The 16192-nt window shown below is 45.2% G+C and overlaps 1 protein-coding gene across 1 annotated transcript; it reads right to left on the reverse strand.

The window, feature by feature from the left end:
- Positions 1 to 1348: 1348 nt before the first annotated feature.
- LOC147603725 (uncharacterized) lies at positions 1349 to 15158 on the reverse strand. The gene is made up of 2 exons (XM_086795956.1): positions 14240 to 15158; positions 1349 to 2338 (listed from the first exon to the last, which is right to left on the reverse strand). The coding sequence occupies exons 1-2, from the start codon at positions 14986 to 14988 to the stop codon at positions 1696 to 1698; spliced, it is 1392 nt and encodes a 463-aa protein (XP_086652082.1). The 5' UTR covers positions 14989 to 15158; the 3' UTR covers positions 1349 to 1695.
- Between the last annotated feature and the right edge of the window lie 1034 nt (positions 15159 to 16192).

The following is a 16192-nucleotide window of genomic DNA, read 5'->3' on the forward strand; positions in this document are numbered from 1 at the left end:
CTCATGCAAGCCTTAGTTCATCATCAAGTCCATTGTGTTCAAGCACTCTTGTAAGAAAGAGATACTCTATCTAGAGTTTGTCTAGATCGCCATCAAAGCTCCTTACGTAAAGCGCACGAGTGGGTGGACGCCATCAGTTTGTAATCAAGTTTTTGCAAGCAATAATATTGTTTACTCTCCACTTCTTCCTCCTATTCGGTGCTTTGTATTGTGTTGAACCAACTTCCACTATTGTGTATTCTTACAACCCCCCCCCCCCCCAACACACACAACACACACACAATGGAAGGAAACAACATTCCTTAGCAACTCCTCTCCTAGCTTGATTTTCAGTACATGAAGCATTTACTATGCTCCTAAAATGGAATCATAATAGACTGTGCCACAATAAACTCATGCATCATAACTCCAACCACATACACGCCACACAAATCTCATGTCCTGCTCAACCCACAACTTAAGATCTCATGCAAGCCTTAGTTCATCATCAAATTCATTGTGTTCAAGCACTCTTGTGAGGAAGAGATCCTCCGTCTAGAGTTTGTCTAGATCGCCATCAAAGCTCCTTATTTAAAGCGCACGGGTGATCAGTTTGTAATCAAGTTTTTGCAAGCAGTAATATTGTTTACTCTCCACTTCTATCTTCAATTCAGTGCTTTGTATTGTGTTGAACCAACTTTCACTATTGTGTATTCTTACATCCCCCCCCCGCCGTCCCCCGCCTCCCCCCCCCCCACCCAACACACACACACACACAATGGAAGGAAACAACATTCCTTAGCAACTCCTCTCCTAGCTTGATTTTCAGTACATGATGCTTTTACTATGCTCCTAAAATGGAATCATAATAGACTGTGACACGATAAACTTATGACTCATAACTCGAGCCATATACACGCCACACAAATCTCATGTCCACACCTTAAGATCTCATGCAAGCCTTAGTTCATCATCGAGTTCATTGTGTTCAAGCACTCTTGTAAGAAAGAGATACCCTATCTAGAGTTTGTCTAGATCGCCATCAAAGCTCTTTACCATCAATTTGTAATCAAGTTTTTGCAAATAGTAATATTGTTCTCTCCACTTCTTCCTCCAATTCGGTGCTTTGTATTGTGTTGAACCAACTTCCACTATTGTGTATTCTTACCCCCCCACCCACACAATGGAAGGAAACAACATTCCTTAGCAACTCCTCTCCTAGCTTGATTTTCAGTACATGATGCATTTACTATGCTCCTAAAATGGAATCGTAATAGACTGTGACACGATAAACTTATGCATCGTAACTCCAGCCACATACACACACCACACAAATCTCATGTCCTGCTCAACCCACTTAAGATCTCATGCAAGCATCACAAGCACATGGTTACGTGAACAAAGACCAATCACACAGAATACATGATACACTGATATTGTACAGTTCAAATTGTTCCCATAAATTTGATCTAAAAACCCATATAGAATCTAAAGAAGCGAAACTTCATCTTCATCAAAAACCTCATACAGCATCTCCAAAAGTAGACCAAAGGCTGCACAAAACAAATTTGAAGATGAATTTACTGTAGGCCATAAATGGATCCTAATATCCTTCAGAGTTCAGGATAACTTCATCCTCACCAAAACTGTATAAGGTATCCCCATAAACAGACAATCCATGCCTTACTCCTCTTTGCACTTAGCATAAAGCAAGCTTCAGTCTGCCAAGTTAGCACCATCGTTAACCTCTGGAACTTCATTGAACATAAACTGATCCTGGTAATCCATCATAAACTGAGTTGACCTCTTAACGTCCATGAAAAGCTCATAGACCCTGCATACATCTTGGATATCTACCTCCTTGCCTTTCCGCTTCTGACATGCCAATGCAGCGGCTGTGATCAGGTGAATGGCATAGCGCAGTGAAGTCTCATGCCCTATCTTTGTAAGCAGTAACCTTGCATCTTCTGACATTTCAACATCCTCCTCTTCACATCTGATGTCCAAAATCTGCCTAATTTCATCCTCAATATAAGGTTGCGTGGAGATAATTAACAACCGATCAAGGAGATCAATAGGTATGCCATGAGGGGCCTTGTAGTTTGTACCACGAATCCTTGTAATACCTCTATTTGTAGCAACCACCAAAATAGGGGCCATTTCATTCTCAAGTGCACGATTCAGAAACGAGAAGCATTCAATGTCTAGCATGTGCACCTCATCTATGAACAGTACTCCAGGTATAATCTCAGCTTTGCCCTCCTCCCTCCATTCTGCAACCTTGCTATCAATCTGCTCCCGCACTTCGGAGCGAATTTCACCAGTATCACCAGTGAACAAAGCCAAAAATCCCTGAGTTCTGCACAGCCCCCAAATAAAATGTCGACAGTCATGCAGTCTTCTAGAAGAAAGAACCCTCATTTTAGATAATTAAGAGTTTAAAGCTTCTCAGCCTGATGCAGTGCTAAAAAATGGCATGCGCTATACTTGTTGCAGTACAGAACTTCATTTGGTGTTTTTGAGGTACATTCCACCAAAAGATAGAACATGGGAGCTTACATACTAGATTGGCACGATAAAAATCTTAAGAACAACATGCTTACACATCTCTGACAACTAAAAGCTTAAGGAAGAAAAACCATTATCTTAGGCAAAGCAAAACATTCCGTAATTTCTCTTGAATGAGGATTTGAGCATTATTGAGATAACCTGCTGCATCATCAGCAGGCTAGCTGAATTCAGCACTCTAATTCCAGACACAAGATAGGACCCTTTACAAAAAGGTCTTAACACCATAAGCAATTTCAAGAAAGTGCTACAGATGATGTTACAACTAGCACATTTTTTATTGATGGGTTGATTCTATATAACATGCCTCTCTCATGTTCTCTAAAACTGTGGCCTTATGATCAAATTGATCTAGTGATCAAGGGAGCTTTATGCAGACATTCATCCCAGATAGAGATGTTCAAGAAACCTCAAAAAAATGCAGTATATGAAGTTACAGGCTAAGAGATTTATTATCCATGTTATCTCTATTTCATAGGAATCTCATAACGCTAAGAAATGGTTGTCCCCAGCCATGTAGCTCAGTAAGCAAGGGTCCCCCTGGCTGCAGCCTCTTAAGACCTGCTATTGTTTATCACTACATTACACTCAAAAAACTACTTACGGTGCATCAGTAAAGTGAAGGTCGCACGCGGGTCAAAAGCAAAGATTGTGGTGCTGAAGTGACGTGAACCTGCGCTGCTGCCCCCGCCTGCCCTCTGTTGCCTCCGCCTGCTCCTAGGCTGCTCCCGCCTGCCTCTGCTGCCTTCGCCTGCCCTTCTGCAACCCCCCGCCTGTCCCTCTGCAGCCTTCGCTAGCCTTTCCTCAATCCCCGCCTGCCCTTCGCTAGCCTCAGTCCCCGCCTGCCCTTCAGCTGCCCCTGCCAGCCCCTCTGCTGCCCCCCACCTGCCTTCGCCTGCCCCTTTTGCTGCCCCTGCCAGCCCCCCTTTTGCTGCCCCGCCTCCCCCTTTGCTGCCCGCCCCCTGCCTTCTTCAGTCCCCGCCTGCCCCTCTGCTGCCCCCGCCTGCCCCTTTGCCCTTGCTTCCCCAGCTGCTCCCTGCCTTTGCCCCCCTTCCTCTGCTCCCATTTTCCCAGCAGCTATTTTATCTGGATTCAAGTCGGCCACCCACTTTTCTTGATTGGTCTTATGGCTTTTTCTGCCGCAGCCAATCTCTCATCACCCCCACTGGCCGGGAGAATCATCAATTTTTCACAAGACGAGCTCACCTCTCTTCAGCAGCACGACATTGACCTTGAGGTCCAGACTACCCTTGTTGCGAGAGTTTATGGTTCCCACCTCTCTCATTCACAGGCCCGTGAATGGCTTCTAGCAACTCTCCCTTCGGAGCTGATTGTGCACTTTCAGGATACTCGTTTACTTGGTCGAGGCTTCTTCCAGGTGGACTTTCTTTCTTCAGAAGCTACTTCTCAGGCTTTGGCTAGCAGCCCCTTTCCTCTTGGTCCTAGGAAGATGTTCTTCTTTCAGTACCAGGTGGGCTTTGATCCAGCGGTGGAGGATCAGCGCCTTACCCCGGTCTCACTACGGTTCCCTGCTCTTCCTCGGTCCTATTGGAAGCTTTTAGCTTCCATAGGGACATCCTTTGGCCGGGTTCTAGGGGTACCAATCCTCCCGAGCTCTCCCACCTCAACTTCCGCGGCCGTTACCGCCACTCTTGATGGTGTACCCCGGGTCCTTGTGCTTGTTCCTGATCCATCGATTATTGATGATCATGTTATGATTCAGAGACCTGATGGATCTCATTTCCACCAGACGATGGAGATTGCAGGCAGACCTAACCAGTGTCGGATTTGTTGTCGACAGGGTCACATTGCTAGAGATTGTCCCAGATCGAGGGGCCATGCCAGGAGGCGGCGTGGTCCTGCCCATCAGAGGCCTTTTGCAGATGCCGAGACTCCAGCTGCTCCTTTGCCACAGCAAACCACATAGCGTTGAGTTGTGGTTAGGGATGGCAGGCACCCTCGGACCCCCGTACCTGCCCCTTCACCCACAACCCCTATGGAGCACCCTAACCCCTATGCAGCTCTTGCCTCACAGGATGTTGATCCTTTTTTGGAGGATGAGGCCTTGCAGGCACATGATCTGGATCCCTCACAGGAGGATGCTGCATTACAGTTACAGGATGATTGCACCCTTGAGGATGATGTTGCACATTTGCATTGTCATGGTACCTCTCCAGTTCTGAGGACTAGCCCTGGCTTTTCCCCGGAGTGGGAGAGAGAGGTAAGGTTTACATCGTCAGATTTTCCCTCCCTTACCTATGTGAGACGTACTTCCGCCTCTAAAGGGGGTCCTTCGTCGACCACGAGATCTGGTCATTCCTACTCTAAGTCTTTATGAGGATTGTCTCTTGGAACATTCAGGGTCTTGGGGGTTTTTCCTGCATCGACAGAAACGAATTGTAAAAACCCAGCTTCATTGTGCAATCATGGGTGGACCTATGGATATATTGCTCTTGCAAGAGCATAAACTCGATGCTAGTAAGTGTGGGAGATCATGCAAGCTTCTCTCGGGACACACCTTTAGGTCACCGGTTGTTGGTACCAAGGGTGGTGTTTGTATCTCTGTTTCAGCTTTGATCTTGCCTTGCATCATTGGACATGGTGTCATTTTACCTGCGAGAGCGCAGTGGATCCTTCTTATGCAGGGTACTACGCCCATTGGTATTCTCAACCTCTATGCTCCTAACCATAGAGGTGAGAGGATTGCCTTTTGGAAATCTCTCACTACATTGATGCCTCTTGCCGACCATTGGATTATTGGTGGGGATTTTAACATGGTTGAGATGCCAACGGATAAAAGAGGTCGACATGAGGGCTTGGTGCATCCTCTTGAAAGAGCGTCTTGGGAGAGGTTTATACTCTCCATTCATGGTAGAGATTGTTGGCATGAGGATGACATTTTGAAGAGTCCATCCACTCTTCTTTATTCATGGTCTAACAGGAGAAGAGATGTAGGATGTATCTATGCACGGTTAGACAAATTTTATGTATCTAACAGGAGAAGAGATGTAGGATGTATCTATGCACGGTTAGACAGATTTTATGTGGATGATTGGGTGCTTGATAGAGGTGGACATACTTTGATTGCTACAGGCACCTCCAAATCGGATCATTGCCCAGAATGTGAACAAGATTCTGAGCACTTAACACTTGAGCATTACAACCACAAAGCTGAAAATGACAGTACACCACATAAAGGGGCCGATGATAGGCTGACCCCCCCCCTTTAGGTTATATTACCAAAAGAGTCTGCAAAGTACAAGATTACGGGTGCCTCGGGATTCACCACTAGCCTGCACCTGATTCTTCCAAATACATCATGAATGAATACATTTCAAACAAGAGAATCTGTAGATACATCCACCCTACACACAGGTACATCCGCCCTGCACAAGCCTCTTCACAAGTACATCCGCCCTGCACAAGAGTATCACAATCCTCACAGGTACTCCGCCCTGCACAAGATGTAAATGGATCTTTAGGCCCTGTTTCCACGCGAGAAACTGATCCAGAAACCTGTGTTCTCCGCGAGCAAGTGTCCCCAATGCTTGCCCTAAGCACCTGTTACACCAGGAATCCTTGAGACACATCCATGCTCACATATTCCATTGCTGTCCGGCCTGTTTTATGCAATAACCAGTCCAAAACAGCAACTTTCTATCGCGAGAATTCCACCTGTAAAGGGTCCTACGGCCCTGTAGAGGTCCCTAGAGCTGTCCTGTACTGTCCAAGTTGACTTTGGACACCTGTAACCAGCCCAAAACTCGCAATAACCAGAAATTGCAGGTCTGAAATTTACCAACCAGTCCTGTAGCAACTCCCAAAGCTCCAACCAGCTCTCCAATGTGTTGAATAATGAATAAAACAGCCCAAAAGACCTCTTGAGGGAGGCGCCTTTTTCCAGTGCCACCTACGGGGCTTGGTGGGTACACATACTGGTTGACATGTGTCCCCATAAGGTGTCCAGGTAGGTGTCCAGCCCATAGTGCTCCATTTGTCCTGTTTGTATAAGTTTAGGTCCAACCAAATGGGAAATGGCCATAAGCTGTCCGGACTTCATTAATTTTGGTCCAACCAAATGCGAACGCATTATAAGTTGTCCGGCCACTTATTAATGAGTGTGGACCTGCAAACCAATAAACCTTAGTAGTAAATGAAGTAAGCTGTAAATTGAGTGTGGATGCACTTACCACCTGCAAAACCCATAAGCCCACAGTTTTAGGCCCAAACAGGAGTGCACACACGTGTCCACAAGGTGCCCGGGCGTCCCCGGTCCCTCGGACTTCACAAGCCAAAATAACAAGCATTGTCCAGGCAGCAAGACAATGTCACACAAAGTAAAATAAAGTTATGGCATGCATCAGTTATGCATTGTGCACATGTAAACTTGGAGAACCACCTATCATCATTCTTGTACTTGAAAATATTCCGCCTGCCATCATAACACACCATGTGTGCATGGCCGGAATCCACAAGGGCACCGCCCGAAAGTCCACAAATGTCCTGCCATGTCCTTGGACTCATATGCATCCACTCATATGATCCATACACATGCCCAGGTATAATACATACATGCATCTGCATGTTTCTAGGCCTGACACGCATCCGCATGTCCCTAGAATATAGGGGTTTGTGACATCCCCCCGGCTTCTAATCAGTTGACCGCAACTGGAAAGCCTCGAGATAGGCCTTCAAAGGATCTGGGTAATCCTCGAAATAGGCCTCATCCATCCATTTCGCATCCAAAGCTGAATAATTCTTGAACTTCACAAGGTACCTACGAACAAGTTTGCCTCCCGCAAGCTTTCGTTCCTTGTGAAAAACAATCTGTTCAGGTTGAAGAATCTCCTCCAGCTCATCCACCTCGGGTGGGTCTTCCAAAACCGGCTCAAACGGTGTCGGTCCCACATAGGGCCTCAATAGGCTCACATGAAAAGCATTATGCATGTTCCAATGATATGGGAGTACAAGCCGAAATGCAACATCATTGATCTTCTCCAAGATCTGAAAAGGTCCATAGTACCTGTTGGAAAGCTTAGGGTACTTTCCCTCTTTTCCTGGCCTCTTCCGAAGGCGTGCCTTTTCAAATTTCAGCAAGACCCAATCACCTTGTTTGAATTGTACATCCCTTCTATGCTTATCAGCTGCCTTTTTAATCTTGGTTTGAGACCTCTCTATGGCTGTCCGTACCTCTGACATACTCATCTGCTGCAAAAATCTCATCCTTTGTACGAAGGATGGGTGGTAGTACCACCTTGCCATAGATAATCTCAAAGGGCGCCTTGCCCGTAGAAGTATGTACCGTATTGTTGTAGGCAAACTCCACAAGTGGTAAATACTTCTCCCAATCCGATTTGCGGTCGGATACATAAGATTTCAGCAAGTCGAGGACAGCTGAATTTGCTATTTCACTTTGGCCATCTGTCTATGGATGGTAAGCTGATGAGAAGTTCAGCTTTGTATCCATATTGTCAAACAATGCGCGCCAAAATAAGCTTGTGGTTCTAGGATCTCTATTCCCCACAATAGATTTAGGCATGCCATGGTGTTTGAATATCTGTGCCAAAAACATCCTAGCCATATGATCTGGCTTTACTGTCTTGCGCACGGGAATGAAATGTGCCTGCTTGCTAAACCTGTCAATGATGGTCCAAATAGCATCATTTTCCTGTGGTGTCCTTGGCAAAACCATAATGAAATCCATAGCAATGCTTTCCCATGGTTCATTTGGTATAGGCAAAGGCTGAAGCAATCCAGGTGCTTTATGTCGGTCAAACTTGACCTTTTGACATACCATACATTCACGTACATATGCTTCAATATCCTTGCGAATATGTGGCCAAAAATACCTCTCCAAAGCTTGTGCTGTGGCCAAAATGCCTCTATGACCTGCATATGGAGGAGCATGGTACTCATCCATAACCTTATGGCGAAGGTTCTTTACTACACACATACGATTTTGCATCATGAGATATCCATCTCTTATGACATAAGATGGGACAGCAATACCCTCTTGCAAATCAGCCCATACATGTGCAAAATCCTCATCCAGATGATAAGTATTACGCATATCCGATAAGTCCTCATGGTATGCAACTGTAATAGCATGAACCTGTGGTCGTCTAGATAAGGCATCCGCCACCACATTCTTTTTCCCTGGAGTGTGTAAAATCTGAAAATGAAACATTGAGAGGAAATTTGTCCATCTCATATGCTTCTCTGAGAGCTTACTTTGAGTCAAAAAGTATCTCAAACTTTGATGATCAGTTTTGACCATAAAATCAGCCCCTAAAAGATAGTGTTTCCAAATAGTAAGGGCATGAATTACAGCCAACAGCTCCTTCTCATAAACCTGTAAGTGAAGCTCTGCATGTTGCAAGCGTCTGCTCTCATAGGCAATGGCATGTCCTTCTTGGTTCAAAACAGCCCCTATGCAGTCCCCACATGCGTCACATTCCACCACAAAAGGTTTGTGCAAATCCGGAATAATAAGTACCGATCCCGAGATGATTGCACTCTTCAACTTTTGAAAGGCATCTCTCTCTTCTTGTGTCCATTTAAAGATTGCTTTCTTCTTCGTTAACTCATGTAACGGAGCGGCAATGAAAGCAAAATGCTTGACGAACCTCCTGTAGTAAGCACATAAACCAAGGAAGCTCCTCACTTCATGGACTGATTTCAGCTCTGGCCATTCTTGCATGGCTTGTATCTTTGCGGGATCCATGCGCACGGTAATCAACACACATCCTGTAAGTACCATCCTTCTTTTGAACAAGAAGTACCGGCGAGCAATATGGCGAGGAACTAGGTCGAATCAAACCGTTTTCCAAAAGTTCATTCACCTGTGCCATAATCTCTTCTTGTTGACTAGCACTCACCCTGTATGGTGGCCTATTAGGTGGAGAGCTACCGGGAATTAGATCTATGCAATGATCTTCCGGCCTCTCTGGTGGCAACCTTGCTGGCAAAGCATTCGCAAAACAATCTTTGAACTCATTCAAAAAGTTAAGCTTGTCTTGATCTAATGTACTAACATCAACACTAGAATGTTCAATGGTATCACGTACAAAAACCAAGTAAGAACAAGCTGATTTCTTTATTGCCTTATTAATTTGTACATGGCTTACAAGAGGTATGGTACTTCCAGTAGTACCAGCATCTATAGAGTGCTCACGGCCTCTATGTACAAAGCTGATTTTCTTCTCTTTGTAAGCCTTAATAGGCTCTAAACGGTGATGCCAGGGCATCCCCAACAAAACATCACAACCTGTAAGAGGAGCCACTAAAAAGCTCTCATGGTCGAGGTAGTCCTGTATTTGTACACGGAGCTTACCAATGACCGGAGTTACATCAACCTGTTTGCCCTCAAAGGCGGCATCTGCATTCATTTGCATTCCCATGTCTTCCACATTGAGACCTATGGCGGCAGCCATTTGTACGGATATGAAGTTATCTGTGGAAGCATCATCAAAAAGAAACAAAGCGGGCTGATCCTTCAATTTGCCCCAAGCCTTGCATATGACTCTACTCTTGGGCTCATGCCCTGTATTACCCTGCACATCGGGTACAACATTCACAAGAGGCTTTTCCACATTAGGTTCAGCATTCTTAGGATTCTGTGGGCATTTAGGATATATATGATCTTTACTGCCACACTTAAAGCATTTTCCAGCTTTCTGTACTCTTCCAATTGCTGTTTTGAGAGTCCAAAATTGTGGCGTTTACCCCCCGGCTTCTTTTCGGAGTCATCCTTTGCATCTCGGCCATCTTTGGGAGCATTCTTAGGTGGCTGTCCACCCTTTTTCTGGTCATAACTAGCCCTGAATTTGCTCTTGTTTTGACCTGCAAATGGCTTATTTGTGGGTGCTTTTATGTGCAAGTTCTCCGCAATCATGGCTGAGTGTATAAGCTCTTGTATGGTCTTATTTGGGTACACTCCCAAGCTTTGTTGAATGATGTGATGGAGCCCCGATTCAAACTTTCTCTTCTTCTCGTCCTCTCCAATATTCATGAAGGGAGTAACCTTGAGAAAGACTTTCCAAAACTTTGCTATGTATGAAGCAACGGATTCTCCCTCATCTTGGGACAGCCAATCCCACTCCTTGCGTACATCCTTTGCAAAGTTTGGTGGTAAGAATTGATCATAAAACTGAATTTTGAAAGAAGACCAAGTTGGGGCAGCACTTCCATCAAGTATTTTTGCAAGCCACCAATCACTTGCCGTATCCTTGAGATGCATTCCCACATGCCTGAGCATAGACTTTTCCGAAAAGTCTTCATTACAAAAAGCTATCTCAAACTGCCTAATGAAAGCAAGTGCTTTGGTAGAGTCCATCCGTCCCTGAAAGTTTTCAAACTTTACATCCTTGTCACCGGACTTGAACTCTCGAGGCTTCTTCCTTCTATATGCATCCCTATGTACATCCTGTTCATCTGCATGATGATGATGCCGCGATGAAGATTCACGATCCCTCTTCGTTCTCTCTTGAGCCACACTCTCCAAATGAGTGGAAAGCGCAACATGAGAACGGATATGTCTTCTTGGAGTAAAGCGGGAATGAGTAGAGGATCCCTCATCCTTACTCTTCTCTTGACCTGCATCAAGCCTAGCACCAGGGACTCTTGTCCTTTCAGCATTTGGCACTTGCTGTGCTCTTTCTGCTTGTTGTGCATCATGTGCATCACCACGGGCAGCCATGAGGGGTGGCTTCTTGAAAGCCAAACTACCATCTGCTTCAGTGTATACATCACTCTTAACCATTAGGTATGCAAGTACAAGCTCTCAAGGTTTCTCAACATCCATTTCCTTTGCAATTGCTTCAAAAGTGACTTCATGGACCGAAGCCTTTGCCTTCGCAGCCAACACCCTTTGTACATCCGGGTCATTTTTCAATGACCTAAGCTCTTCGGTTTCAGCCCTATAGTGTCGCACTTGACGCCTCAAAGATTCCAAATCAGAATGCATAGTGTCATGAGTACCTGCATCTCCATAGACATCATTGCCTGCAGCATCTCTTGCATCCCTTGTACCATGAAATTCACGGTCCTGTGTGTTCTCCACACTGTCAGAAATGTGGCTGTCCATGACACTCAAATCAAGTCACCACTTATGATTCCAAGCCTCAGACCGTTTTCCAATGAGGGGAAAAACTGAGCTCTGATACCAATGTAACGGGAGGCGGACGCGTGTATTGGAATCGTATAAATGCGAACAAGATTCTGAGCACTTAACACTTGAGCATTACAACCACAAAGCTGAAAATGACAGTACACCACATAAAGGGACCGATGATAGGCTGACCCCCCCCTTTAGGTTATATTACCAAAAGAGTCTGTAAAGTACAAGATTACAGGTGCCTCGAGATTCACCACCAGCCTGCACCTGATTCTTCCAAATACATCATGAATGAATACATTTCAAACAAGAGAATCTGTAGGTACATCCGCCCTACACACAGGTACATCCGCCCTGCACAAGCCTCTTCACAGGTACATCCGCCCTGCACAAGAGTATCACAATCCTCACAGGTACTCCGCCCTGCACAAGATGTAAATGGATCTTTAGGCCCTGTTTCCACGCGAATCCTTGAGACACATCCATGCTCACATATTCCATTGCTGTCCGGCCTGTTTTATGCAATAACCAGTCCAAAACAGCAACTTTCTATCGCGAGAATTCCACCTGTAAAGGGTCCTACAGTCCTGTGGAGGTCCCTAGAGCTGTCCTGTCCTGTCCAAGTTGACTTTGGACACCTGTAACCAGCCCAAAACTCGCAATAACCAGAAATTGCAGGTCTGAAATTTACCAACCAGCCCTTTAGAAGAGTGTGGGGATCGTTATCCAAGCTTGTGTGAGTCCGGGAAGCAAGCAACCAGTCCTGTAGCAACTCCCAAAGCTCCAACCAACTCTCCAATGTGTTGAATAATGAATAAAACAGCCCAAAAGACCTCTTGAGGGAGGCGCCTTTTTCCAGTGCCACCTACAGGGCTTGGTGGGTATACATACTGGTTGACATGTGTCCCCATAAGGTGTCCAAGTAGGTGTCCAGCCCATAGTGCTCCATTTGTCCTGTTTGTATAAGTTTAGGTCCAACCAAATGGGAAATGGCCATAAGCTGTCCGGACTTCATTAATTTTGGTCCAACCAAATGCGAACGCATTATAAGTTGTCCGGCCACTTATTAATGAGTGTGGACCTGCAAACCAATAAACCTTAGTAGTAAATGAAGTAAGCTGTAAATTGAGTGTGGATGCACTTACCACCTACAAAACCCATAAGCCCACAGTTTTAGGCCCAAACAGGAGTGCACACACGTGTCCACAAGGTGCCCGGGCGTCCCGGTCCCTCGGACTTCACAAGCCAAAATAACAAGCATTGTCCAGGCAGCAAGACAATGTCACACAAAGTAAAATAAAGTTATGGCATGCATCATTTATGCATTGTGCACATGTAAACTTGGAGAACCACCTATCATCATTCTTGTACTTGAAAATACTCCGCCTGTCATCATAACACACCATGTGTGCATGGCCGGAATCCACACGGGCACTGCCCGAAAGTCCACAAATGTCCTGCCATGTCCTTGGACTCATATGCATCCACTCATATGATCCATACACATGCCCAGGTATAATACATACATGCATCCGCATGTTTCTAGGCCTGACACGCATCCGCATGTCCCTAGAATATAGGGGTTTGTGACACATGGCTCTTGGTGTTTGTGGCTACATGGTGGCAGTCCTATCAAATATCTTCAGTGGGATCCAAGAGAGTGGGAGAGGATTGATACCTTCGATCCTTTGAAAAGCTTACGATATTTCTCCATTGATACAGCACAGATATTGACAGACTTTGGCACTCATATAGAAGGAGCCAGATCTCTCATTTCTTTTGGTTATTCTTACATGGTGGTCTCCACACCAATCAATGGAGATTAGTTTTCGGTGTAGCACCTTCCTGTCCTAGATGTGCGGCAGATTCTGAGTCCGTATAACATTGTCTATGGGGATGCAGCATTGCACAGCAAATTTGGGGTCCTGCAGTCCAACTTATGGGCAAACTGAGTGGCCGAGCCATGCATGTGACTTGGGGGGCAGTTGCTTGGCTCTCCCAGTCCGGTCCGCAGCTTTTTATGAGGACGGTGGTACAGATTTTGCTTTTTTCATTCGTAGAGATATTGCCCAGTATGGTTTATTGCAGGATGTTCCTAACTCTGATTATACACCCCCTAGACAGAGGATCGACACCAGTTGGGAGATTATTGCCAATATTACAGCATGGCAGATCTAGAGAGCTAGATGCATGGAGGCTATTGAGGGTGTCCAGATTTTTGGGTCTCAATGCATTAGTACTATATGGGGTGATATCATCCACACTCTTATGGCTACTTGGGCTCGCATTAAGGGGCCCTCTCGTTCTGCGCAAGCGAAGCGTGTGATATTTATGCGGGAATGGGACCATGGCATCTTCTTTTCCTCTAGTACCACAGGTCTTACATGGCATCATGATGCTCCTCAGTGGTTGAAATCACCTTACATATTGGGCTGATTCTATTCTTTTCCGGCTTATAGCTGTGATTGTTGTATGTTTTTCTCATACTTAATAGAAGTCTCTTTCTGAAAAAAACCAAAAAAAAAACTACTTATGCTATGCCATTATTCTTGATGATGGTAAGAGCTCAAAACTGACCTGCTGTTGATGACATCTATCTCATGCAGAGTAACCACATGAACGACCTCCTTTCTCTTCTGCAGCTCTCCATCAGGGCATTGAACAAACCGGGTCTGCGGCCCCATGGCATCATAGTCTCTGGACCTCGCAAAAGACCTCCCAAGTTTAGTGATCTTTCCAGAGGCTTTGTCAATGGCAATAACATCCCCACTTTGCACCTTTTCCTTCCCCAGGGCTTCAATCATCTTGGTCCCAAGGTCGTATACAGTCTCCATGTCTGTGGTTTTTAGGGTTAGCTTCCCTGTCTTGGAAGCGGCCCCTGCAGTGGCCGGCCTGTCAACCTGAATCTCCACAACCTCCCCTTCTAAAATCTCTGTTTCTTCTTTGATTCTGACTCCGATGGCTGATCGAAAGGCCTGCGTGAGGGCTTCTGTCTTGCTCATTTCCAGAGAGAAAATCTCGCTCCCTGCCATCATGGCGAAAGGGGTTTCTTCACCTAGGGCTTTGGCCATGCCCATGGCTATGGCGGTTTTGCCTGTGCCTGGCTGCCCTGCCAAGAGCACCGCCCGGCCTGCTATCTTCCCATCTTTGATCATCTGCAGGATGATGCCCGCTGCCTTTCTTGCAGGTTTCTGCCCCACCATACCCTGCGAAATGTCCCGAGCTTCCAGAGAATCATCCAGGCCCAAGCCTCTGATGTGCGAGTGAGCGCCGATTCGCTCAATTCTGGTGAGGTCCTTGATCTCGGGTAGCTTAAGGTCCACCATGGCGAGAGAAGTAGAGGTTGCAGGGAGAGCACGTAGAAGGTGACAGTTCAGTTACGTGATTAGGGTTTCGTCGCCATAGCCAGAACTTGAAAGACAGTTACCAGACAGCAAGGCAAGACCCAATTTATGAATCATTTTACTGGGGAAAAAATGAATCGCTTTTTTTAAATAAAATTTTATCTACTCGCAAAGGTTAACTAATAAAACCTTTTTTATAATTCCGATGAATTTTTACTCACACCTTGTAAGCCTTTGGTGTTAAGGTGCTTTTATAGACCTTTGCTTTAATAACCCTAAGGCCTTAATATAAAGCCTTTCTTTCTCTATTGCTCATGATTACACGATTGCTCTCAAACTCCTTGAATGCATTCATGAGAATTCATAAACACAATTAGTGGTGGTATAATGAATTAAATGGTTGAATTTATTAAAAAGTAAGAAAAACTGCAAGGTAAAAGCTTGAAAAACACCAACATAGATAGAAATAGAAAGAATCAATGACATTGCAAGGCTCTTTCTCTATATATATGCCCAGGAGAACAGTAGAAGCACATCTCCTAGTGAATGTGCCTCTCTAAGCTTGTAAAACACCAACATAGTAAAAAATGATAGAAATAGAAAGAATCAACAACATTGCAAGATCTCTCTTTCTATATCCCCAGGAGAAAGGGAGAAGCACATCTCCTGGAGAATCTTCTGGAGAATGTGCCTCTCTCTCTCTCTCTCTCTCTCTCTCTCTCTCTCTCTCTCTCTCTCTCTCTCTCTCTCTCTCTCTCTCTCTCTCTCTCTCTCTCAAACACACACACACACACGCACGCGCAAAATTGGACCTTTTTTGTTTGTTTTTCAAGCCCGGGTCAACTAGGCACAAATGTGGCCCATTAAGCTCGAAACTCGACTTGCTCTCCTCACTAAAGACATCCAACATTTGCAACCAGTGTGAAGGGTCGTACCCTCAAAACCCTTAAAATCCTTGAGCTCACATTATGTTGTCAATTAAAGGAATTTACGAAAGACTGTTAAGCTTAGGAAAAACAATGTGAGAAAGTTTATTAATAGCAAGGTATATAACCAACCCGATCACTGCAAAAGTGGATCTCTTAGAGCAGGCTTTGACATTCCACATAGAGCTTCAACCTCTTAAAGATAGAATAATAGTCCTTAGCATGAAGCTCAAAGTTTTTTTTAAATTTTATGAGAAGCT

Source organism: Cibotium barometz, chromosome 63 (assembly GCF_041138505.1).
Source record: "Cibotium barometz isolate CiBa-2024 chromosome 63, ASM4113850v1, whole genome shotgun sequence".
Taxonomy (NCBI): Eukaryota; Viridiplantae; Streptophyta; class Polypodiopsida; order Cyatheales; family Cibotiaceae; genus Cibotium; species Cibotium barometz.